At 47.4% G+C, this 25,858-nt stretch overlaps 1 protein-coding gene across 7 annotated transcripts in view; it reads left to right on the plus strand.

Annotated features, from left to right (window-relative positions):
- ADCK1 (aarF domain containing kinase 1) overlaps positions 1–25,858 on the plus strand; it is a 128,169-nt gene that overhangs the window by 79,753 nt on the left and 22,558 nt on the right. For all 7 annotated transcript variants that reach the window (XM_015144185.3, XM_015144183.3, XM_077938086.1 and 4 more), the window contains 3 exon segments: positions 2,014–2,172; positions 14,243–14,401; positions 22,985–23,101. In XM_015144185.3, coding sequence (XP_014999671.1) covers positions 2,014–2,172; positions 14,243–14,401; positions 22,985–23,101 — 435 coding nt within the window.

A 25,858-nucleotide genomic window follows, 5' to 3' on the forward strand; every position in this document is an offset into this window, starting at 1 on the left:
TCCCCATCCCAAGTCCAGGCCCAAGATGAAGGGTTCTTATGCTGAGAAACTCAGGGTGATTGGGTGGATGACAAGGGAAGAATTTTGCCATTGGGAGTCTAGAACTCACGAAGGAGGAGAAAAGACAAGTGTGTTTTGGGGGGAGCAGGGAGAACCAGACACTGGGAGAGATACAAATAACAAACCAACCAGGATGAAGGGGGCCAGGGAAGCGAATCCCATACCCATCTGTCCTGACAGAGAAGCGTAGGCCTTTCCTCATGTGACCTGGGCCTTTGGTCTGGGCAGGATGTTGATAAATGGGGATGGAGTTTAGTGAAAGCTACAACAATGATGACAGGGCTGGAGGGAATGATTTATGAGAGGAGTTCAGGAAAGTGATGGTGTAGCCTAGCAAATGGGGTGGGATGGTGGCTGTGGGTCATGTGACATCTGAAGTCCAAGGAGAGGGGTGGAGGGGCAGGGCAGAGTGGCTGCTGCAGTAATGGGGACTGAGGGAGGAAGGGCTGCGCAGACTGAATAGACTTCAAAGCATGAGGGCCTAGGAGGGTGGGCCAGGAGAGCAGGCATCTCTACATGCTTGTGCATGTGTGTGTGTGCATGTCTGGACTTTCCAGGATTGTGAGGCTGTACAGAGGCTTAAAGAAATGGAGAGGATTAGGATGTCAGCCTTGGCCAATCTTGGAAAAGACCTTTAGGGGCCTCTTTCCTAGTTGGCAGAATATTTGGATCTGGACTATGTAGGTGTGACCACTCAAGTCAGGGAATTTTATTTCCTTGAGGAATATTGGTATGGCATTTCTAAGAGGGAAGGAAGAAAGAAGAAGGAAGAGTAAGGAGTATATTTTCCACTTCATAGAAAAAGAAAGGCACAGGAAAGGCAAAGGGCTTTGCTCAGGCCTACTTTGAGTGGCATCGCAGGTGCCACCTAGAGCAAAGTTCTGGCTTGCAGCCCTGGGGTCTCTGCTCGAGTGGCCAGGCTGGGAGTGGACTTGGTGACCCACGCTGAGGCTGCTGCTCAGGCAGGAACAAAAGGTGGTTGTTGGTCTGGGGCCTCCGCCCAGGATTCTTTGAGCTCCCCTGGTTGGTAGAATGGAAACGTCCTCTGTCTGATCCCTGTCTGGGGCTGAGATACTGGGCTGCCCCGGGCCCACGTTCTGTTAATGCTGGATTGTCCATATGTGAGAGCCCAGGAGGCACAGCGGTGGATAGTGCAGTGGGCAGATAAAGCTCAGTTCTGAAGAGCACTTCTTTAACCTTTGATGGAGGTGCTTAGGGGCCCGTGCACAGGTATGAGGATGTGCCTTCCATGCACATCTTCTGTCCCCCTCCCTCTATATGCCTACCGTTCGTGAATGTCCAGCAGCGGAGGACCAGGCAAGACCTGGTCCTGGTACACAACTGATAAAGCAAAAAATCTGTCCTCGGGGCTGGGTGCAGTGGCTCATGCCTGTAATCCTAGCACTTTGGGAGGCTGAGGTGGGCGGGTCACTTGAGGTAGGGAATTTGAGACCAGCCTGCCAACATGGTGAAACACCATCTCTATTAAAAAATACAAAGATTAGTTGGGTGTGGTGTCACACACCTGTAACCCCAGCTACTTAGGAGACTGAGGCAGGAGAATTGCTTGAACCTGGGGGGCAGAGGCTGCAGTGAGCCAAGATCGCACCACTGCACTCCAGCCTGGTCGACAGCGCAGGACTCTGTCTCAGCACACACACACACAACACACACACCACACATACACACTTTCTCTCTCTCTCTCTCTAATCTGTCCTGGGGGCGGAGGCTGCAGTGAGCCGAGATCATGCCACTGCACTCCAGCCTGGTCTATAGCGCGGGACTCTGTCTGTCTCAACATACACACACACACACACACACACACACACACACACACACACACATCTGTCCTGGGGGCACTAGGCAGCCCTGACTCTGGCCCGTCTTCCTGACTGCCTCTCACTGAACTGGGTCACCTTTTTAATCGCTCTGTTCTCTCTCTACTCCCGACAGATCCATGATTTGTTCCAGAGCTTCGACGACACCCCTCTGGGGACTGCCTCCCTGGCCCAGGTCCACAAGGCAGTGCTGCATGATGGGCGGACGGTGGCCGTGAAGGTTCAGCACCCAAAGGTGCGGGCTCAGAGCTCGAAGGACATTCTCCTGATGGAGGTGAGAACCCTCCCTTTCTCCTTCCTGTGTCCTCGGTCCACATTTCCCTGGGATCCAGGCTGCCTAGATGGAACTGGTTCAGGCTGGTGTGGAGTGTGGCCCTTCGAGCAGCAGAGTGGGAGAGGAGAGCTGAGATCACGACAGAGGAGGTGTTATAACAGCTCCGTGACCACAAAACCCTGTGGCAGCTTGGGTTAGTTCTTGATTTGTCCCTGGGAACTGGCTGTGATAGTCTCAAAACACACTGAATGGCTGCTAGGGGCCAAGGGGACCTCAGGGGAGGGATGTTGTAGAAATGAGCTAAACCAAAGGTGTGGTTTTTTGTCTACCAAAGGGGTAGACAAAATTACATCTTAATTTGTTAAATTGTAACAAGAGGGAGCATGTGGTCAACAGGGATATAAAAATGACATACAGATCACATAGAAATATCTATGCAGGTTGCAGGTTTGCTTCTCTGGTACTTACTTGGAATGAACAAATTCACCTGTCTGAATGGTCCTAGGAAAACCCTTAGTGGACTTTTCTAGCTCTGTGCTCAGAGTAAGGGCAGAAGAGGTGGAGCGGCCACTGCTTGAGTCAGTAGCCATCACCCCCCATGGGGAGGTCAGCAATCTGTTTAATTTGTCAGTATGTCCCTTTCTTTCCTTTTCTTGTTTCCCTTTCTTTGCTCCCTTTCCTTACTCTAGACTCTTATTCTTTCAACTCACTTTAACCAAACTTGATGCCTATGTTGAGGGTCTTCTGCACCCTGTGCTAGGTGGGTGCTGGGGACACGAGAGTGAGTGAGCCCCATCTTCATCTTGGGACAATCCTCATTTAGTGGAGACAGGCATGTAAATAGTCACAGCGTGTTTGCACAGTGCCATGTAGCACTGTGCCTGGATAGATGGGGCACCAAGGGGGCTGCAGCAAGATGGTGACTATTGAGATAGCCAGGCGGTGGAAGGACAGCCCAGCGAGTGTGGGGGCCTGACTGCTTGGAGGACAGAGTGTACTTGGATAACTTCAACCTGTTCCAATGGTATGAGCTCAAAGTGGAGATGAGGCTGGAAAGGTAGGTAGGACAGAACACGGGGGGTTTGTATTCCAGGCTAAGGCATAGAATGGTATGCATGGCCAACACTCACTACATATTTGTGGATCTGAGCAGATCTGAGTTTTTTCCTGTAGTCATTGGGAACCATTTAAGAATTTTAATTAGGGGACTGTCATGATCAGATTTGCATTAGAAATAAAAATCTGTTGGGAGTCTGGAGGATGGATCGGAAGGCAGAAAGACTGTAGCCAGGAGATGAATTGAGGGGCTGCTGCATTGGTCTGAGAGAGAAATAATGATGTGAAGTGAGGAGTGTAATGGGGACAAGGGAGATGGATGCGTTCAAGGGACAGAATAATCAGGATTTGTGACCAGCTTTACACATGGGGAGGGGGCAAGGACTGGTATGAATAAGAAGGAGACAAATATCTTAGGTTTCTGGCTTAAGTGCTTATGTTTAGGCATATTTAACTCTATACAGTAGTTCCCCTTTATCTGTGAAGATACATTCCAAGACCCCCAGTGGATGCCTGAATCCTCAGATAGTGCCCAACCCTATATATGCTGTTTTTTCTTATACATACTGATATGGTTTGGCTATTTCCCCACCCAAATCTCATCTTGAATTGTAGCCCCCATAAGCCCCACGTGTTGTGGGAGAGACCCGGTAGGAGGTGATTGAATCATGGGGGCAGGTCTTTCCCATGCTGTTCTCGTGACAGTGAATAAGTCTCACAAGATCTGATGGTTTTATAAAAGGGCAGTCCCCTGCAAAGGCTCTCTTGCCTGCCACCATGTAAGATGTGCCTTTGCTTCTCCTTGGCCTTCTGCCATGATTGTGAGGCCTCCCTAGCCATGTGGAACTGTGCGTCCATTAAACCTCTTTCTTTTATAAATTATCCAGTCTCAGGTATGTCTTTATTAGCAGCGTGAGAACAGACTCATACACATACATACCTGTGATAAAGTTTAATTTATAAATTATGCATAGTAAGAGACTAATAAATAAAATATAATTATAAGATATAATTATAATAAGAGTGAGGTGAATGTGGTCTCTTTCTCAAAATGTCTTATTGTATTGTACTCACCTATTTTCAGGACACAGTTGACCTTGGATAACTGAAACCTTGGAAAGCAAAACTATAGAGAAGGGGGACAACTATTTGTCAGTCAGGGTATAGTTGGTGAAAAGAATTTGCTCTACGTATTTCAAACAGGGAATTTGACACAGAAAATGGAGTTTACAAATGATGTAATGGCCAAAAAGCCAAATGGGATGGAGAGACAATTGCCAACAGCAGGAAGCCAAGGCCACCCTCAAGGCAGAGGACAAAGAGAAGATGTAGTTCTCTAGATCCCAGGGCCAGGGACCACAGATAGTAGCTGAGACTGTGGTGAGCTTGTTCCCTGGGAGCCAGATCACAGACATAGGGCCCTTCACTTGGGAGTGGGAGCCACAGATGCTGTTTGAGGCAGAAGAGTTTCCATCTTCTCTTGCCCCCCAGTATGCTAGTATCCCTCAGTGTTGCCTCTGGGCAAAACCTAGGTGGCAGCAAGTTGTCAAGGGAGCCTGGGAAATGGAAGTTCTCAAGAGAGTAAGGGGATTGGGATGCATCTCAGAACGAAGTGAAATGGTCAATGCAGCAACCACATAGGGTAAAGTAGTGCTCTTGGCAGTTTTGGATAGGAATATCCCTGTTGGTCTGGAGTCCAGGCTGGAATACAAATTCGGCATTTATGAGTAAAGATACTCTTGATAGATGAATCTGGGGGAATAGTGGAGATCACTCAGAGAAGGTATATAGAGTTTAAAAGACAGCAACAAGAAGAAAGAAGGCAAGGGAAAAAACTGTGCAAAACATTGTTTGGGGGTGAGCCCAAGAGGATAAGTTCATGAATGGGACTAAGAAAGCATGATCAGAGAGACTGGAGGAGAACCAGATTGTGCAATGCTGCTATATTCAGTGGAGAAAAGTTAAAGATGAAAGCACTATATTAGTTATCTAATGCTGCATAATGAGTCACCTCAAAACACAGTGGCTTAAAACAACAGTCATGTGTTTTGCTCATGAATTCGCAGTTTGGCCAGGGCTTGGTAGAGAAACTCATCTGTTTTATGCAGCACTAGCTGGAGTAGCTTGACTGGGGGCTGGAGTGGCTCATTCCCTGGCTGGCAAGTTGGTGCTAGCTGTTGTCTGGGAGCTTAACTGGGGCTGTGGGCCAGGGCCTTAGTTCCTCTCCGTATCAGCTTCTACATGGCTGCTTGGTCTTCCTCACAGCATGGTGGCTGAGTTCTAAGAGCAAGTGACCCAAGAGAATAAGGCTGAAAGTACATCACAGTTTTGTGACTCAGCCTTGGAAGCCACATAGGATTACTTCTTTCTTACTCTTTTGGATGAAGCAGTCACAAAGGCCCCCTTAGTTAAGTTCAGGGTTGGGGAAATAGACTTTACCTCTTAATGGGAGAGTGGCAGGGTTCTAGAAGTGAATTAGAATGGGAGGTACTGTGGCAGCCATTTTGGAAAACATAGTCTGCCAGAATTCCTCAACGTTGTCAAATGGGAGATCAAATCAGTAAAGCACTGGAAAGGGTATTTTGGATTTGGCGATTCAGGGGGTTAGGAAGAGCAGCTACAATGGCCTGATCAGGGTGAGAGAGAATTGAGACTGAAGGAAGTGGAGACTCTTCATGGAGAATGTACTCTTTTCAGATATTTAGCTGTGGAAGGTTCGGGAGAGTTAGGGTAGTGGTCCGAGCAGAGCATAGGATTAAATACTGGGGAGACTTGAGTGGAATTGTAGCTGATGGGGAAGGGGGCAGATTAGGGGATTCGGCAGAGAGAAGTAATTGCTAGATCAAGTCCTGAGGGAGATTCAAGTGACTGGGAATGAATAACACAGGTGGAAACCTTAGCCTTTGTTTCAAGCCCAGTGGAAGGTGGGAAGGCTGGGTACAGATGAGTGTGTGGGGCAGAGGAGAGGGGGAGGGAAAGTGGGCAGCAGAGTGTGTAGCAGCCTGATAGCCTCTATTTTTTCTCTGAAGTGGGAGGCAAGACCATCTGCTGAGAATGAGGGGGTAGAAGGTAGCATTGGAGACTCGAGGTGGGTGAAGGTTTGGAATAGCTACTCTGTGCAGTGGAAAGGAGGCTGACCAGGGCAGGAGAGCAGGGTTGCCGGGTGGCCCTGAGCATCTACCTACAAACCTGATTTTTCTGGCACACCTGTCAGCAGCTGTGGAGCAGCCATGGCTGGGAGAGAACTGGGAGACTTGGAGGATCTCAGGGTTTCCTGAATCCCAGAAGCCACTCCTGAGTCAGGCAGGAGGCTGCCTCCGCGTAGTAAAGCCATCAGGGCCCACCTGGACAGGGAGGACAGCTGTCGCTTTTTCTCTGCATTTTCTTGCTGCCTCCCTAAGTGATGGTTGCTGTAAGGTCGGAGCAATAATAGCAGTAATAAAGATTTGGCATCTTCCTCCCTGAGGTAAGGATCACATGCTTTTCTTGGGAAGCACAGCCTGGCAGGCTGTGTGCAGAGTACGGAGTGGCCCCTTAGTAGTGGCTGAGGCAGTTCTGGGGCTGGGACCACAAGGCAAACCGGAGACCCACACTCATACCCTTCAGGAGAACAGCCGGAACGGAGGCCTGAGGCCACCACCCCATGGACTGTCAGGATGAGCAGCAGCACTGGGTAACACTGCCATCTCACTGGGCTTCGTCTCTGGTGGGAAGAGTCCTGCCTGGGTCCTTCTCTGGTGGAAAACCAAGAAGCTCGTACTTGAAGTGGATATTTTGTTTTTCTGTGTTGAGACCTAAATGGTGTCTTATATTTAGGAATGACAATCCCAGAAAGGTATTAAGCATTCTTGGCCTGAGGAATGATTTCTAGGGGACATTTAGGGCTACCAGAAACTTAGGGACAGAGAGGAGGCAAAGCTACTTTTCTGCATACCCTCTATGTCTCCTTTCATGCCAACTCCAGGTATGGTATGCCCATATGCTTCTCTCCCACTCTTGTGCACTCTCCTCTGCCCTGTAATTGATCATAACCTGGTCTTAAGAGGAAAGCAATCTGATGAAAGCAATTCACAGTAAAGAGAGAGTGACCGATAGGCTTAACCTCTTTATATTTGCAGTTTAAGAGGTGACCTTCTACATCCAAACTCATAACTACTGTGCATTTACAGGGTGCTAGAGGTCTATAGGGGTGAGACTTTTGAGAACAAGGGGGTGGTGACTACTGGTTGAATCAGTTGGGATGCTTTCAGTTGGCTCTAAGAACCAGAAAATCCAACTGAAAGTGGTATAGCTAATGCTAACCCCTATTATCTCACATGTGAAGATGTCTGGAACTTGGGTCACCTGTTCCAAGGCTGACAGCCCAGCACCTCACTGTGGTTTGTAACAACTCAGACTCTTTCCGTGTTTCGCTCTGCTGTCTCAGCTTCCTGGCTTGCCCTCCTGAGCCAGCACCGAGCATAGTCCCAACACAGCGGCAACAGTTCCTGGCGTTACAAGTAGGTGACATCCTCATATTATTTATCAGGAAAAAAAAAAAAGAGTTCCCTAGCAGAGTTCTCTTCATTTCTTATTGTCAAGAAGTAATGCCCACTCCCAAATCAGTCTTGGCAAGAAAACTGAGACTACCTTGATTGTCTTAAACCGATCATGACTCACCTTCTCAGACCTGTTTTCCTTGAAGGATGTGAAGGATGTACAAACTTGGGGTTGTGTTAGCCAGGATGATGGGGGAGATGGGCTGTTGGTTTGGCCTCCAGTAGCATGTACCACCCTAGAGTTTTGTGTCTCCTGTGAACCTGGCAGTTTTGTGTCTCCTATGAACCTTCTCCCTTGGAGAGGGGAGAGAGCCTCTAGGATAGACTGTTGAAGGATGGCAGGGGAGGGAGGCTGATTCTCAGTAAATGGTGTTCAGTGAATCAGATGGTGTCGATGACTTTGCACAAAAGAAAAAGGCAGAGCCAAGGATGTTTTTTCAGCTTTGTCATTATCACCTGATATTGTCCCTTAATAGTTGGGGCAACTCTACTTCTAGATGCACGGCCAGTGACTCTTATTGATTTGAGTGGCTGTCCAGAGCCAGACTAATTGGGCCCAGAGATTGGAACAATGATTCAGCAGGAGGGGGTGAACTGATGAAGCATAGTCCATTCGTCTGCTGGCGGCCTGGCTTTGCAGCAGTTCTTTTCTACCCACAACACTGGGGAGCTTAGCGGGCCATATCTCACTGCCATTCTCACTGCTTGAGGTCAGGGTAAGACTCAGATGATCCCTGAGCTGTGGGACTACCATAATCCCCAGGTCCTAATCACCCTATATCACTCCCAGTTATTTCTCCAGCTTCTGAATTGATGAGGAACACTCCCTTACCCTCTCACCCATAAGGAATCTAACACATTGCCAAGTACTATGCCCTTCATGCACCACTGGGCCCCAAGGCGCTCGGCTATGTTGGAGTGGGACTCTTTGGCCTGAGCAATAAATCTCATCTATTGCTTGATGTCATCTGGCCCATCCCAAGGGTCAAGGGTCTCAAAAAGTAAAAACCCATGGCAGTCATGTTTTTGACTTTTTCTGAGCAGCATTTTCAGTGCATTTTGTCTACCATCTTGTTTGTTTGTTTGTTTGTTTCTTTTTTTTTTTTTTTGACAGAGTCTCACTCTGTTGCCCAAGCTGGCGTGCAGTGGTGCAATCTTAGCTCACTGCAACCTCCACTGCCTGGGTTCAGGTGATTCTTCTACCTTAGCCTCCCAAGTAGCTGGGATTACAGGTGCCTGCCAGCACGCCTGGCTAATTTTTGTATTTTTAGTAGAGACGGGGTTTTGCCATGTTGGCCAGGCTGGTCTTAAACCCCTGACCTCAGGTGATCCATCCGCCTCGGCCTTCCAAAGTGCTGGGATTACAGGCGTGAGCCACGGCACCCAGCCTCATCTTGTTTCCTTACTAAATGTGTTGGTTGAGCAGTGGGTGGCTAGGCAATGTTTGCGTTGGCACAGAATCCAGCAGCAATTTTATTTTTTAAAATATATATTAAAAAGTATCCAGAGATGTGGGCCACCCAAGGAAACTTCACCCTATAAATCTATTTTCTAAAAAGTGTGTACTTTAATAACTTATCAGAACAAAGATAAACCCAATGAATGGCAAGCTATTTACATCACTCTGAATTGATTTTCAACTCTTGTTGAACGTTCATTTTTACCAGTTTGGATCTGTACAGGCATTCTATTTAGTGTGCTGTTTTCCCATAGAACATTATTTCTTTTATAATGTACAATAACTTGATAACAGTAACTTGCATTTCCAGTTGCATTTTACAGTTTACAAAGCTCCTTCTCTGCCTTATCTTGAGCTTCCTATTGTATTGTCCTGTGTCGTTGTGTTGTGTTGCATGAGGCAGGGCTGCATAAAGAATGAACAAGAGAAGCCCAGGTCAGATTTTGTTTTGACAATTCCTGCTTTCTACTATGTAAAATTGGCAAGAAAAGGATTAAATGAAAGTGTGTGTGTAAAGTGTTCGTAGCACAGTGCCTGGCGTGTAGTAGGAACTAAATAATGATAATTCCCCTTCTCTTTTGCTATTTTAAATAACAGTCAGTTGTTTTATTTCTTTTTCTTTTCTTTTCTTGGTTTTATTTTATTTTATTTTATTTTATTTTTTAGTTTTTGAGATGGAGTCTCTATTTATTGCCCAGGCTGGAGTGCAGTGGCATGACCTAGGCTCACTGCAAACTCTGCCTCCTGGGTTCAAGCGATTCTCCTGCTTCAGCCTCCTGAGTAGCTCGGATTACAGGCACATGCCACTACACCTGGCTACTTTTTATATTTTTAGTAGAGATGGGGTTTCCCTGTGTTGGCCAGGCTGGTCTTGAACTCCTGACCTCAAGTGATCTGCCCGTCTTGGCCTCCCAAAGCGGTGGGATTACAGGTGTGAGCCACCACGGCTGGCCTGTTCACTAGTTTTCAAACTTATGTGTGACTCTTCATTTTTTCCATTATATTTCTGTGTGGCCCATGATTGATTTTTCCTCCTGCAAGCCAATGACCCTATAGGAAGATAGTTTTATTGTTTCACCTTGAAGGAAGTATTAATTTTTGAATATACCTTGATTGATTCATAAGGTTCCAGCTCAAGTAGAGAACTCTCAGGCTTTCTGAAATTATGATTCCCCCAAATTCAGAAGTTATGGCTCTTTCCACTAAAACCTCAGAAACAGAAAAACTCATTTTCTTTGGATAACACATGTGAACATATAATTATCTCAGAGAAGCAGACAAAATCTTTGAAATATTCATTTGTTCATTCATTTACTCATTCATTCATTCATGTGAGTATTCAATAAACATTTGCAGAGTGTTGAGTAGCTGGTAGGCACTGGTAGAAACACTGGTTGTTAGAAGAATTTTATGGAGAAGATGCATTTTGGGAGAAAAATCAAAAAGTCAAATTGATAACAACATCTGTTTTATTTTAGTTGATTGCATGTGTTGTCAAAAAGAAAAATTGAAATGAATCTGCTTAAGGTAGGCTAAGTAGATTCATTTAAGAACAGAGTTGAATGAAACCAGACGGTGAAACTGAGTTTTATGTTACTTTCTTCAGCCAAGAAAAGTCTAAAAATGGCAGCAGCCCAAACTACTTGAACCCGACGACTCTTAACCTGACCCCCTCCCCACCCACTGAATTTCAAGGGGTTGGTGAACCCCCTGAATTATGTGCAAAATTATGTATGTTCATTTTCTGGGCTTTGTAGCTGGTATCAAGTTTTAAAATTGGTGAGCTCCTATAAAGGGGATGGTGACATTGCATAAATCTGAGAACCACTGACTTCTATTCAAAGAACCCCCTTCATTTTAAAGTAACCAGGGAAGTGACCCACAACCCACAGGATGCCTTAGAAACCAGTTCGATGAGCAATGTAAAGTTTTCTGTGTTACGAGTTAGCTTACTAATTAGTTACTAGCAATTAATATTAGTTAATAAAATTGACTGCTTATGATTAATGATGTCAGGTATTATCAAGTGTTAATAATAATGAATAGTATTAATAATGACTAATTATGTAATTGATTAGTAACTGGAAAATCTTTAATGTGCCTTTCAGTGCTGCTTGGATATCAGTGATAATTAAAAATTTCACAAAAAACAGTGACCATACAATAAATGATGAGGAATTATTATTTGGCCAGAAGCTTCACCCTCAAGTAGAGACCTCACTGGGCTACAGGTAGCTCTCTGTGCGTATCCACGTCTGGTCCATGGTAATTACCTAGAGGGTAATCAGTAAATATTGATTGAACAAATGAGAGAGCCTCATTGTGGCCCCTTTCCTTGCCCCTCTTGGGTGAGACCCTCTGGAGTTTAGATTGGAGCAAAATGCTGGAGAGCTTTTCTTGCCTGAATTCCGAGCCCAGAACGGTAGAATTCAGGTGACTTAGATGGCATGACTGGCCTCTGCATGGGCCTGGGGGAATCTCTTCTTTTTCCTGTTCACTTGCTCTGCCTCTGCTTTGGTCACTGCCAAGGGCCATCTGAGGGCACTGTGATGGGATGTGATGCTGGAGGCTGCGGTGCCCAGGTGCCAGGGCTTGAGGCGTACAGTCCGGGCCTCTCTGTTGCCTCTCTGTTGCCCCCTCTCCCTTCTAGTCTTGCGTGATACAAACAAAACATAAACTAAATCAATTATCATAAGGTCATAGGTCTAGCCCATGAAAGACCAGACAAAACTCAAAAGAAATTAAACTATAGCCAAATGTAATTAAAAGAAGTTTTGGTAGAAATTGAGCATGATAATGCTGTGTGATGATTCTTTTTGGAATGGCATCTGGTACATCACCCAGGACATAGGGCTTGAAAACAAAGCTGTAAATGCCTTGTAGTTAATAGTCTGGCTTTAGATTGATTTCTTTTGCCAACACAGCATTGAGCAAAATGTCATAGAACAGGGCAAAAAGAAGCATGAGACAAGGCTTTTGTCTAGGGCTCAGTAAGCCTTTCTGGAAAGATGGGAAGGGGAAGGTCTTTTGGTACCATCAGGCCCACAGCTAGTTAGTTCTTATTGCCATCTGCCGTAGCCAGGGTTAGAGATGGTTGTTCTCAGATAACTCGGACTGTCATTTATACTAAGAATTACTGGGTCAGTCAGTCAGTCTTCTCCCCAGGCCTGGCTTTGAATGCCAGCAGGAGAGCTTATGGGAGATCAGGGCCCTTCTATTTCCCTCCCAGAATACTGGAACACCTCCTATGTCCCTGGTATCACCCTTGCTTACCCGCTACAGAGCCATCATCGAGGAACTTGGGCACCCATCTCAAATCCAGAGCCCTGGTGGTGGGGCAGCCTTAGGATTGAGTCCCTGCCCATGGAGGGGGCTGTGGTGTGCTTTGCACAGATCACTGGGCCCTTCTTTAATTTCACATCATTAAACTGACCCCTGAATGCCAGATAAATCTTCTAAAACCCCCTCTTATCATGTCATCACTCAAGAATCCACAGTGGAGCCAAATTGCCAAAAATCTAAGCTTTTCATCCAGGTGGTCAAATTCCTTCTCTCTCTCTCCTCTTGTCTGATCTAGTCGTGTTTTCTTATTCCAATTTAGTTTTTTATTATGAAATATTTTAGATGTACAGGAAGTATAGAAAATAGTATTATAAATGTTCAAGCACCAAACATTCAACTTAAGAAATAAAGTAGTGACAGTTACATTTGCAGCACCTTCCCAGTGCTTTGTGAACAGACCACGAGGAACAGATCGGGGAGCAGCCACAGGAGCAGTTGAGCTAAGTGCTTCAGAGCAAGGGCTGTGGAGTTGGCTGTGGAATTCCCAAGGGGAATTTTAGCTCAGTGATTCCTTGCTGGGAAAATTTTGGGAAAATCATACAACCCCTCTCAGAGCCTCAGATTCCTCATCTATAAAATGGGATAGCGCTTTGGTAGGCTGAGGCAGGAGGGCTGCTTGAAGACAGGAGCTTGAGACCAACCTGGGCAACATAGTGAGACCCCTGCCTCTACAAAAAAAACTTTAAAAATTTGCTGGACGTGGTGATGCACACCTGTAATCCCAGCCACTCAGGAGGCTGAGGTGGGAGGATGACTTGAGCCTTGGAAGTCAAGGTTGTGGTGAACTGTGATCACGCCACTGCACTCTAGCCTGGGCTACAGAGTGACAGCTTGTCTAAACAACAATAGAAAAGGGATGATAAGATGTGTATCTGTGTGCCTCCCAGAGTTGTTGCAAGAATTAAGTTTAGTAGTAAGTAAAGTGCTTAGTTCACTATTCACAATAGCAAAGATGTGGGATCAACCCAAATGCCCATCAATGAGAGACTGGATAAAGAAAATGTGGTAGATATACACCATGGAGTACTGTGCAGCCATAAAAAGGAATGAGATCATGTCCTTTGCAGGGACATGGATGAAGCTGGAAGCCATTATCCTCAGCAAACTAATGCAGGAACAAAAAAAAAAAAAAACCAAACACCGCTTGTTCCAACTTGTAAGTGGGAGCTGAACAATGAGAACACATGGACATAGGGAGGGCAACAACACACCTGGGGCCTGTTGGGCAGGGGTTGGGGAGAGCATTAGGAAAAAGAGCTAATGCATGCCAGGCTTAATACCTAGGTGATGGGTTGATAGGTGCAGCAAACCACCATGGCACACGTTTACCTATGAAACAAGCCTGCACATCCTGCACACATATCCCAGAACTTAAAAAATAAAATAAAAAATAAGTGCTTAGTTAGTGCTGGACACGAGGGGAACCCTCAGCCAATGGTAGTCATGGTTACCGATGCTGGCTGTTGGGCTATCGTCATCTTGGACTTGGTGCAGAGTATCGAGCTTATGGGAGAGCAGGGTCCTACTATGTTTCCCTCCTGGAATTCAGAGGAGGGATGGGCCTCAGGGGAGCAGTTTCCCTTACTCCAGAGGAGAACCAGGCAGGAAGGTAGGAAATGTCGCTTGGTGTGTGCTGTGGGCCCACCCCATGACTGGGGTGCTTGTTGGATTTCAGGTGCTCATTCTGGCTGTGAAGCAGCTATTCCCAGAGTTTGAGTTTATGTGGCTTGTGGATGAAGCCAAGAAGAACCTGCCTTTGGAGCTGGATTTCCTCAATGAAGGGAGGAATGCTGAGAAGGTGTCCCAGATGCTCAAGCATTTTGACTTCTTGAAGGTAGGTGGGACGAGGCAGTGGGGGGCATGGCGGTCTGGTGGAAGAGTGTGGTGGTACGTGGGTCCCTGCCTGGAGTATCCCTTTCAGGACATAATTGGGGCATCTTCTTCCTGAGTCCTCTTACTGAGGATGAATGATTTGTCACTGGTGATGTGCATTAAATCCCTTGAAGGCAATTTGCAAAGAAATACCAAGTGTGATTGTTGACCCATTAGTCAATTAAACAGATGTTTATTGAATAAACGACAACTGCAAGACACTGAGCCCTAGCCAAGAACCTATATGCTGTGGTCTCTGCCTCCGTGAGGCGTGGGATGATGATGATAATGGCGACGCTGATAGCTAACACTACTGTACGCTGGGACTATTTTAAACACACGTGTTTTACCTCAGCTTATACAGTTGGTTCTGCTGTAACAAAACGTATGTGTTTCTAGAAATACTTCAGTTATGCAAAATCACACAACAGAAACCACAGAGCTTATGGGGAAAATAGAGTTAGGGGCACAACACTCAAAAAAATTAATCAGTGGCGGGGCATGGTGGCTCACGCCTGTAATCCCAGCACTTTGCGAGGCGGAGGCAGGTGGATCACCTGAGGTGAGGAAATTGAGACCAGCCTGGCCAACATGGTGAAACCCCATCTCTACTAAAAATATAAAAATTAGCCTGGCGTGGTGGCGTGTGCCTATAATCTCAGCTGCTCGGCAGGCTGAAGCAAGAGAATCGCTAGAACCCGGGAGGTGGAGGTTGCAGTGAGCTGAGATCATGCCACTGCATTCAGATCTGGGCAACAAGAGTGAAACTCCGTCTCAGAAAAAAGGAAAAAAAAATCATCAGTAATACAGTAATATAGAAAAGAAAAGAAGATAAGAATGAATAAAAACCAGTAGCATAGTTTTACACATGTTAAATGGCTAAGAAATACATAAGACGACAGTACACATGGCACTTTACCTTGAGCCTGCTGTGGAAGTGGACATCAGAAGGGTTGCTGCTTGTTAGTTTTGTGAGATGGTGGGAGGAGTCCTTTGAAATGGGACAGAGGCCAGGCATGGTGGCTGATGACAGTAATCCCAGTACTTTGGGAGGCGGAGGTGGGCGGATCACTTGAGGTCAGGAGTTAAAGACCAACCTGGCCAACATGGTGAAACTCTGTCTCTACTAAAAATACAAAAAGTAGCCTGGCATGGTGGTGCAATCCTGTAATCTCAGCTACTCGGGAGGCTGAGACAGGAGAATTGCTTGGACCCAGGAGGCAAAGGTTGTAGTGAGCCAAGATCGTGCCACTGCACTCCAGCCTGGGCAACAGAGTGAGACTCCGTATCAAGGAACAACAACAACAACAACAACAACAACAAAGAAATGGGACAGAAAGTTGTAAGGCCAGATGTGGGTGACTCACCGACTCGCAGCAATGTCGAGGTGTGTTTGTTTTGTGTATTCCAATGTGGCACGGCTCTGCTGGATGCAGCTTTCTGCATTCCAGTGTTTCTCGCAGATGATAGTACAACATAAGCACATCCAAAATCTGCATTATGATCAAACTGTTTCCTAACATATCAATTGCATTGGAATAAATTTGTGTTTTTAAAACAAGTATTATAGCAGAACTGTTCTATGTAATAAGAGACACTTAATGTGGGAAACAATATCAGATAATATGAAGTCGCAGCTGTCAGTGCCCCATGAGAAGTACGGCTTCTTTGTGCTCTGAGGATTCAGAAGCAGGGACTCCCATGGCCTACTGGGTCAGGGCAGGCTCTGTGGAGAAGTTGGCACTGGAGTTGGTTTTTTTTTTTTTTTTTTTTTTTGAGACAGAGTCTCGCTTTGTTGCCCAGGCTGGAGTGCAGTGGCATGATCTCAGCTCAGTGCAGTCTCCACCTCCTGGGTTCAAGTGATTCTCCTGTCTCAGCCTCCCAAGTAGCTGGGATTATAGGCATGTGTCACCATGCCTGACTAATATTTGTATTTTTTTTTTTTAGTAGAGGTGGGGTTTCCCCATGTTGTCAGGCTAGTCTTGAACTCCCGACCTCAAATGATTTGCCCGCCTTGGCCTCCCAAGTGCTGAGATTACAGGTATGAACCACTGTGCCTGGCCCTGGAGCTGGTCCTTTTTTTTTTTTTAAATTAATTATTATTATTATTTTTTTTTTGAGACAGAGTCTCACTCTGTCACCCAGGCTGGAGTGCAGTGGCGCAATCTCTGCTCACTGCAACCTCCACCTCCCAGGTTCAAGCGATTCTCCTGTCTCAGCCTACCGAGTAGCTAGGACTACAGGTGTGTGCCACCACACCTGACTAATTTTTATATTTTTAGTAGAGGCGGGGTTTTGCCATTTTGGCCAGGCTGGTCTCAAACTCCTGACCTCAAATGATCCGCCTGCCTCGGCCTCCCAAAGTGCTGGGATTACAGGCGTGAGCCACCGCGCCCAGCTGGAGCTGGTCTTTAAGGACCGTCCTGATGTTCTCTCAGGGCACACAGGAATTGGGGAGAGAGATGTATGTCACACCATGTTCTTCCAACACATTTGTCGTTCCTGAGGTGTATGCCTGTTTACACAGGGTTACCCCCTTTTTCCCAGCAGTGCAGGGCTTAGAGGGCTCTTCTGGTTGTCTACACTGAGCATGGCTTCCAACTCTAGGAGAGATCACCCTTCCCTCTTCCTCAGCAGGCCTGGGGAATGCAGGAGAGGGGTCACCAAGCCCTCAGCAGCTCCATGTGCAGGTTCCAGAGCCAACAGTCAAGCCGTGCTATTCTTGGGGAGGATGGCTCAGAACATTGGATCAGGGAGAGGGGACACTATCGTTCTTGACTAAGGTGTCCTTGTGGCTTTTGAAGACGTCATGAGAAATGGAGGAAGTGTTGATACTTTTGCTCTCCTGATTGACTAACAGGGATGGAGCGACTGAAGATGTGTCTATTCTAACCACTTGAGAAGCCACAGGAGGAAGAACCACAGCTGTGGTGATCAGTGCAGTGTCTTGACACACTGACTGTGGAGGAAGATAGAGCCCAAGAAGAAGTTTAGCTGAGTGTGGTGAGGGTCGGGTCTGTCTCCATTCTCACAATATGCTTGACTGGCATTTTGTTGGCTGCCATTGTACATGTGGATGTACAGACCCTCTTGTGTGCGTAAATCCAGGAGTGCAGCCTAGGTCTGGTGTCACTGTCCCAACCTTGGAGCTCACACCACCAGTTCAGTGAAAACTTGGCTCTTTTAGACAAGTGATAATGTTAACTAATTAATATAATGCTATAGAGTCTAAGACATGCTTCTACTGCTTATCCCATTTCTTTTATTCCTGAGCTTGTTGCTGTACTGGGAGCTGGGGTTTGTCCCTGCTCTGGAAAACTTCTCATCTAGTGGAGGGACAGACACAGCAATGTGTTGTTGTAGTGCACGTTTGTTAGCACCGTGACAGGCATTCGTCTGTGTTTCTGTGGATTCCTAACAGGAAGTACGTAATTCTACTCAGGGTAAAGGGCTCCAGTGAGTGCTTCTAAGAAATATTGACTCTAGGTGATATATATTGAATATCTCTTCTTCATCAGGAGCTGCTGCATTGAACACTCTGCAGGTACTGTGGTGTTGAGTCCCTCCAGCAGGCATCAGCCCATATTGCAGAGGACAGTTGAAGTAGAGGAGCTAGGGCAACATCCCAGATTTTCTGACTTCAAGTGTGGTGCTCCTCTCAGGATACTCTGCTGCCTTTTACCGGCAGGGGTGCCCCTCAGAGCCAGAACTATGTGAGCCAGACAGAACCATCTCCTCCACTGTTCCCATGGAAACAGCAAAATTGTCCCCTGGCTGGGGCCAACTGGTAAGTGCCAGACCAAGACATGCAATAATAACAATAACACACACAGTTTTCAGATGAGGATGCCAAATGGGTAAATAATGAATATACCAATTTGACCTGCTGTTTCCAAAACTTGCGCACCCTTCCTAAGACAGTGGTGGAATTAAGGCTCTTGAGTAATTAATTTTCCCTAAACACATAACAAGCGGGAAGTGAATTTTGCACTGTGAACCCAGTTCAGCTCTTAAAACTGGAGATAGATTGCTTTTGCACACTGGCTCCCCATCACAACATCTGTGCATAATTAAGCCTCCGCAAAGAGTTTACCTCTCAGTGTGTGAGGCATCTTCTGGTGCTTATGTGGGGTTTAAGAACCTCAGCCCTGTGCTATAAATCTGCCAGCCTCAGACAAGCACTGAATGCAAATATGGTGTCAGGGGGACTGGGAGAGGGTGAGGGGACAGCTAGGCTGAATGGTTAAAGCCAGGCTTAGTGGATCTGGCAGTAGAGTGTATGTGCTAGGGGAAGGAAACAGGACAAGTGGTAGGGTTTCGGACTCACCTGGGGGACAACTGGGGACAAGGTGGCGGGGGAGAAGCTTTATAACCACAGGGTTTGGGACTGGAAGTGATGAGAGCATTTCTATGTGTGTGGAGGTGGGGATAGGTGTGCAGGGCCATGCCAGGGTTCCTTCATGTGAGGTAAGGAGCCCAGGACTCTAGAAATTGTGGACAAACCCTGAGGAGATGTGCTTGCTTTTTGGGAAGTATGATAGCTTCCCATGAATCTCAAAGATTAGGAACCACTGATGTATAGTAATTAATATATAACTTTTTTTCTTTTTTTTCTTTTTTTTTTGCAGTGTGCTTTGTATGTATTTACTCTTTAATCCCTACAACAGCCTCACAAGGGAGGTGCCATAACCAGCCCCATATCATCAGCTGGGAGACTGAGGCCCAGAGCGATCAACCCTTTGCACAGGGTCACAGGGCTCACCACTAAGGGGCAGGGAATAGAGGTAGCCTGCTCCAGAGCCTGCACGTTCCCCCTCCGTGTAGTTCTACTTTGTGGGGAAGATGTGAATTTCAGTGAACTGTCTAGAGCATAACTCTCAGCCCTGGTGTGTATCAGAGCCCTCTGTGAAACTCCATGTGGCAATCAATGTTTTTTCCAGCAGCTGCTAGTGTCTAGTTCCATGTTGAGTGCCAGTACTCTGCTCATAGTAGTAGGAAATGGGGGCGGGGGTGGGGTCGTGCTTCCACTGTAACCATTATCACCATGTTTTTGGTGGGGAAACTGGTGTTCAGAGAGGTTATATAACTTACCCACAGTCACACAGCTTTTAGATGGCAGAGCTGGAGCTCCAGCCAGCAGCCTCACTCCGAATATGCCAGTCTGACCTGACTCCAGGTCTCCAGGCCTTCTGCTGTGTTGGACTCAGGCTCCAGGAGGACTGTGGGCCCAGGATGATGGGCGCTGTCTCAGACAAGCCAGGCACAGCCTGCTTCGTGGGCACATTGACCAAAGTATAGAAACAAAGCAGAAATGTGAGGTCAGGGCCAGACTGTGAGGCTGAGGCCCAGGGTCTTGGGCTGGAACTTCCCTAATCGTCACCCTCCTTCTTGGGGTCCAGATTGGCATCAGTGTGGGAGGCTGGAGGAGCCCACAGGAGGGAGGCCTCTGCTCTGTGACAAAGAGGTAGACCCTGGACCCAGGGGTCCTAATGGTCAGGGTGTGACCCTGCTTGTGGGGCTACTGAGCACCCTGGCCATGAGCTTCTTAGAGTTTCATTTTGCTTTGTTTGGGGGTGGGGTGGGGAGTGTGGGTGCTTATTGACTCTTTCAAATTTCTCTTTTTCGTTTTTTCCTTCCTTGACGGAAGAAGCATAGGACAGGAAATGTGGGCGCTCACTTCACCCCACACCCCCAGGTCCTCCTGCCCATCTGGTGATTTAGGGGCAGCTCACTTTTTTAACTAAGCAGGAGCAGTTTGGCATTTTGCAGTCATTTCCATGTTATGTCTGTCCAGGGGCACCTGGGGTTCTGAAGCTCCCATGACAAATTCCGCTGTTTCCCAGGTTTGATATTTTAGTCATTTCAGATTTAAGCAGCAGAAGCAAGGGGCACATTCTGTGGTTAGACTGGAATGGTGATGTCTGCAGGGAGACCAGAGGGGGAAACCCCAGTACACCCAGGACCCTGATGCACAAGCACAGAGAAGCTCCGGCCTGGGGGTTTTCTGTTTCCACCTGTGACTCTTTCCTAGTGGTTTTTGTTTGTTTGTTTGTTTGTTTGTTTGTTTTAAAGATGGAGTCTCACTCCCTCTGTCACCGTGCCCAGGTTCAAGCGATTCTCCTTCCTCAGCCTCAGTGATCTGCCCTCCTCGGCCTCCCAAAGTGCTGGGATTACAGGCGTGAGCCACCGTGTCCAGCCCCTTGCTGTTTTTTAAGCTGCCACTGATGGGCCTGGCTAGAGATTTGACCTCTTGTCTCCAGAGCCTTAGGGGCCCACTGTCAAACATAGGTTTCCAAACAAACCCAAGGGAAGAATTTAACCCGAAACTATGTCTCATTCATTTGGAAGCCATGAACAAAAACAACAGGCAGGGCATGGTGGCTCACGCCTGTAATCCCAGCACTTTGGGAGGCTGAGGCAGGAGGATCTCTTGAGTCCAGGAGTTCGAGGCTGCAGTGAGCTATGATGATGCCACAGCATTCCAGCCTGGGTGACAGAATGAGACCCTGTCTCTAAAAAAAACCAACAAAGCAACAATAACAAACATGCACTCACTTTTTTAAAAAGAAACTTTTTGAAAAATGCCAAGCAAGTCTAAATTTTAAGTTCAAAGTATCAGTTTTACAGATTTCTCTATTGGCCCAGATTTTCAAATGGCAGAAACCGCAGGCAGGCAGCAAACCAAAATAACACCTTGCTTTCTTTTGGAAACTTTGTTCCTACTAGAGCATTTCACTTGTATGTACAGCCTCCATTTATCCTCAGAGCTCCTTACTGAGATAGGGCAGAAACAATTCTGCTTTCCAGCAAGGAAGACTGGGATGTAAAGGAGTTAAGTGGCTAGTCTAAGACACAACAGTATTAGCAGAATTAAGAACAGGAATTAAAGATTAATTAAGAATTAAGGACTGTTGACTTGAGGGCCACTATGTTATTGCTAGATGAATTTGGATGGTCAGGGTAAAGGAAAATCTTACTCTCCAAAATGTTTGAAAAAGCTGCCCATGTTTCTTTATTTGTAAGAGGAAATAAACTCCTCACAATTTGGGGGAGACTTGGCATGCTGGAAGCCCATAACTCCTCCCTCCTGGCTGTGGGAGTACTGGTAGCTGTCCCTTGCTCACATGGCAGTCTGGTTGCATTCCAATCTTTTGCCCGCTCCTGGAGAAATCTGTTCTCTTTTTGGCTTTTGAGTGTTGTGAGAGTCAGAGAGGGTTGGAGAGTGTATGTTAGTAATGCATTTGTCTGTAGGCAACTGAAAGCCTCATTTAGAATGCCTTAAACAAAAGAATTCATTGTCTTCACATAGCAAGAAGGTTTGCAGTGGTTGCCTACTGATACATGGTTTTGGTGGTTTGACAGTATCAGAGCTGGCATCTCAGTTCTTTATAATTTTTTTTATTTTTCCTCGTTGTTGCAAGATGGCTGCTATAGCACCAACAATCACATTCACGTTCACTTTCAAGGCAGGAAGAGAAATGGAAGAAGAGTAGCACTGTGCAAATACCCCCCCTTTTTTTTAATCAAGGAAATAAAAACCTTCCTAGAATCCCCTAGCAGGTTTCCATTTATGTTCATAAGTCAGAACTGTATCACATGGCCATACCTACTATAAAGCAGGCAAGGAAAGTAGGTTTTTTAATTTGTTTGTTTATTTGTTTGTTTGTTTGTTTTCAGACGGGATCTTGCTGTGCTGCCCAGGCTGGAGTGCAGTGGTGTGATATATAAGGTCACAGCTCACTGTGACTTTGACAGTGATCCTCCCACCTCAGCCTCCCAAGCTGGGATCACAGACATGCACCACTATGCCTGGCTAATTTTTGTATTTATTGTAGAGACGGGGTTTCGCCATGTTGCCCAGGCTGGCCTTGAACTTCTGAGCTCAAGCAATCCACCTGCCCCGGCCTCCCAAAGTGCTGGAATTACGGGTGTGAGCCACCCCACCTAGCCCCAATATTTTGTTTTTTTCATCCCTAGGGAAGAGCAGGATTGGGAATAGATGTTGGGTTAATATCCAATGTTGTCTGCCCCAGGAAACATGTTTTCCTACAGGAAACAGGCATGAGAAGCAAAATTTATCATCTGGTCAAAATTCAGTCATTTGCTTAATACACACAATGCACCCATTACCCAGGTGAAATATTGGAGGCAGGGGGAGGAGCCCAAAGTGGGCCTGGTGGTGGGATGGGGAGAGGAAATATCCTTAATAGCAATGCCCAGGTATGAGGCGTTCCACGTTCCAACATTTTCCTCCCAAGTCCCAATTTTAGTTTTGGCTCTTAACAGTGTTAGAAGGCACTGAGGAGAGTCGGCAAAGCCGGTTTTAAAGGAGTGGGTGGAGGCCTGCTGAGCAGAGGTGGAGAAGCTGGCCTCCCTCTTGGCCTGACTGTCCCATCCCCACTGTCAACACTGAGGTCCCTCCTGGGCCTCTTCTCCCTTGCTCTGGGAGGAGCCTCTGTTGCTGTCTGGCTCGCTGTGCCACATTGTCGTCCTTGCCCGACTCCCAGCCTCCCCAGACCATCTGACCTGTCCCTTCCTATCCCAGGTGCCCCGAATCCACTGGGACCTGTCCACGGAGCGGGTCCTCCTGATGGAGTTTGTGGACGGCGGGCAGGTCAATGACAGAGACTACATGGAGAAGAACAAGATCGACGTCAATGAGGTGAGGTCAAGAGCTCAGGGCTGCTGTGCCAGGGAACGTGGGCTTGGTCGAGGCTGCCCAGGAAGTGCCTGTGTGTCCAAGTGAGGCCTCAGAGTCTGGCCCCCCTGTCTTTAATGGGGCCCATTGTCTGGAGAATTATAAACTTTGAGCAAGAAAGATTCTTTCAGGTCATTTAGGCCAACCCTGTGCACATGGCAGCCTGCAGGGGCATGCGGAGCCCCTTTTGCCATTACCTGCTTTTCGTTTGCACCATCTGAGGCCCACAAAGCTAAGCGGCCACAGAGAACAATGATGCAAAATCAGTGGGACTTAATCCTTCTGGCTCTGTGGGGCCTGTCCGTTGTCTCTTCCCTCTTCCTGTCCTCCCCTCTCCTTCCCACTTCCCAGATCTCAAGGGATCAGGCAAAAAGGGAACAGCAGCAGCCAACTGCATCAGCCTCCTAAAGCAGGAAAAAAGAGGTGGGCTTTGTGTGTCCCCCCTTCCATCCCCCTTGTCCCAGGGAATACTGGCCAGTGGGTAGGACCTGTCCCTCAGTTTCTGCTTCTTGGTTGCCACAGGCTCCCACAGGAATGGGTGGAGTTGTACTTTTTCAACAACATTCATAATTTCATTTTTATGTTTTTGGAAACGGGGTCTTGCTCTGTTGCCCAGACTGGCATGCAGTGGCACAATCATAGCTCACTGTAATCGGGAACTCCTGGGCTCCAGCAGTCCTCCCACTTTGGCCTCACAAAGTGCTGGCATTACAGGTGTGAGCCATGTGGCCAGGCTCAACATTGATCGTTTTAAGAGTGTCTGCTGTATGCTAGGTATAGGTGCTCACAGGAGGACCAGACCCAGTCCCCAGAGCTTAGCATTAGAGTCAGATACACATCTAAATCCTTCCTACTGTATCTCAGGCAGCGAGAGGGTGTGAGCAGAACCCCAGGGAGAGTGAGGAAGAGGCACTGAGGCCTGCCACAGGTTGGTGTCCCCAGCAGGATGAGTAGGAATTTTCCAGGTAGTGGCTTTGCAAGAAGGGGAAGGGAATGGGTGAAGTTTGGCAGGGCTGGGGCAGGGTTCCTTGGGGTGTGTGGGGAGATAAGGTAATGGTCTAGGGTGTGACCTCGAGGCACTGTGGAGTTACTTCAGGGTTTTGAGGAGTGCAGCAACATGTTCTGCGCTCTGGGGTGGAAGGAAGGAAGGAAGGAAGGAAGGAAGGAAGGAAGGAAGGAAGGAAGGAAGGAAGGCAGGCAGGGAGGGAGGGAGGGAGGGAGGGAGGGAGGAAGGAAGGAAGGAAGGGGCTCACACCCAGTGGAGGTGAATGCTTTTTTGCTTTTTTGCTTTTTTTTTTTCTGAGACGGAGTTTTGCTCTTGTTGCCCAGGCTGGAGTGCAATGGCACAATCTCAGCTCACCGCAGCCTCTGCCTCCTGGGTTCAAGTGATTCTCCTGCCTCAGCCTCCCCAGTAGCTGGAATTACAGGCATGCACTACCATGCCTGGCTAATTTTGTATTTTTAGTAGAGACAGAGTTTCTCTATATTGGTCAGGCTGGTCTTGAACTCCTGACCTCAGATGATCTGCCCGCCTTGGTCTCCCAAAGTGCTGGGATTACAGGTGTGAGCCACTGCGCCTGGCTGTGAGTGCTCTTTTCTATTCCACTCCCCATGTCCACAGGCAGTGCACAAAGATAAGCGTGAGCATATGGTCCCAGTGGGGAGAAAGCCATACCTTGGCTCAGCAGATGAGCCCAGGGGGATAGTAGGGGAGTGTGGTGGTCACACAGGCCGCCTGGTGGCCATGTGACCACTGTTAATGGGGTCAGTACCTGCCTCCGAGAGGGGTTGTGAAGACTGTGTGAGTTAGGGTACAAACAGCGCTGAGCACAGTGCCTAGTGTGTGGCTAGCGTTCCAGAAGAGTAGCTGGGTGGTGCTTGTTGATTTCCTTATGTTATCTTTGGGCTCTGCTCTTTCTTTCTCCTTTTACCATTAGCGTTTACTGCATGCCTAACTCCCTGTGTCAGGCCCTCTTCTCCATAATAAACTTACGAGGGTGGTCTCATTGTCTCTATTTTGCAGACAAAGAATCAGAGACTCAGAGAGAGAAGGTCACACGGCTTAGTAGAGGTGGGATTAAAACCCGGGTCTCCCTGATTTCACTCTTCCTGTTAGGCCACAAAGGAGGGGCCACATCAAAGCGCACAGAGCTGCTGCCAGGAGCTTGGCGGAAACGTTCGCTGTGGCTGGCTCAGGCCTTCTAGGAAAGCTGTTGTCCCCTGACTTAGGGAACAGTGCTTCAATAACCCATTCGAGGGCCTTGGGGGGTGTGTGGGGTATAGGCAGGCTACACCGAAACAGATAGCACCCTGCTTTCCCCAGGGCAGCTTCGCTAATGCCTGAACTTCCTATTGGGCTTTTCTGGAAGAGTTCTGCTGCTTGGAGGGAAAGGGATGAGAAAAATAATTCCTCCTTCTATTTTACAGATGGGGTGAAAAGTTCTGAGAGAGAGCAAATGTCTTCCCTGAGGTCACTTGGCCAGTAACACAAGTAGGGGCTTCTGACTCTGCTGCCTTCACTGGTGGCCTCTAGGCTGGTACGTGGGAGGCGTTCAAGCAGAATACAAAGTCTTTGGTTCCAGTGGTGAAGGGATTGGATGGGATGGGAGGCCACCTCTGGCCTTTCCTGAATGGCCTTAAAGGGAAATAGGGTCTGTCGCCTGCTGATCAGGAAATATCCCAGAGGCCTCACCCCTGCCAGGTTCCTGGCATTTACTTACT

The sequence above is a fragment of the Macaca mulatta genome, chromosome 7, assembly GCF_049350105.2.
Source record: "Macaca mulatta isolate MMU2019108-1 chromosome 7, T2T-MMU8v2.0, whole genome shotgun sequence".
Classification (NCBI taxonomy): Eukaryota; Metazoa; Chordata; class Mammalia; order Primates; family Cercopithecidae; genus Macaca; species Macaca mulatta.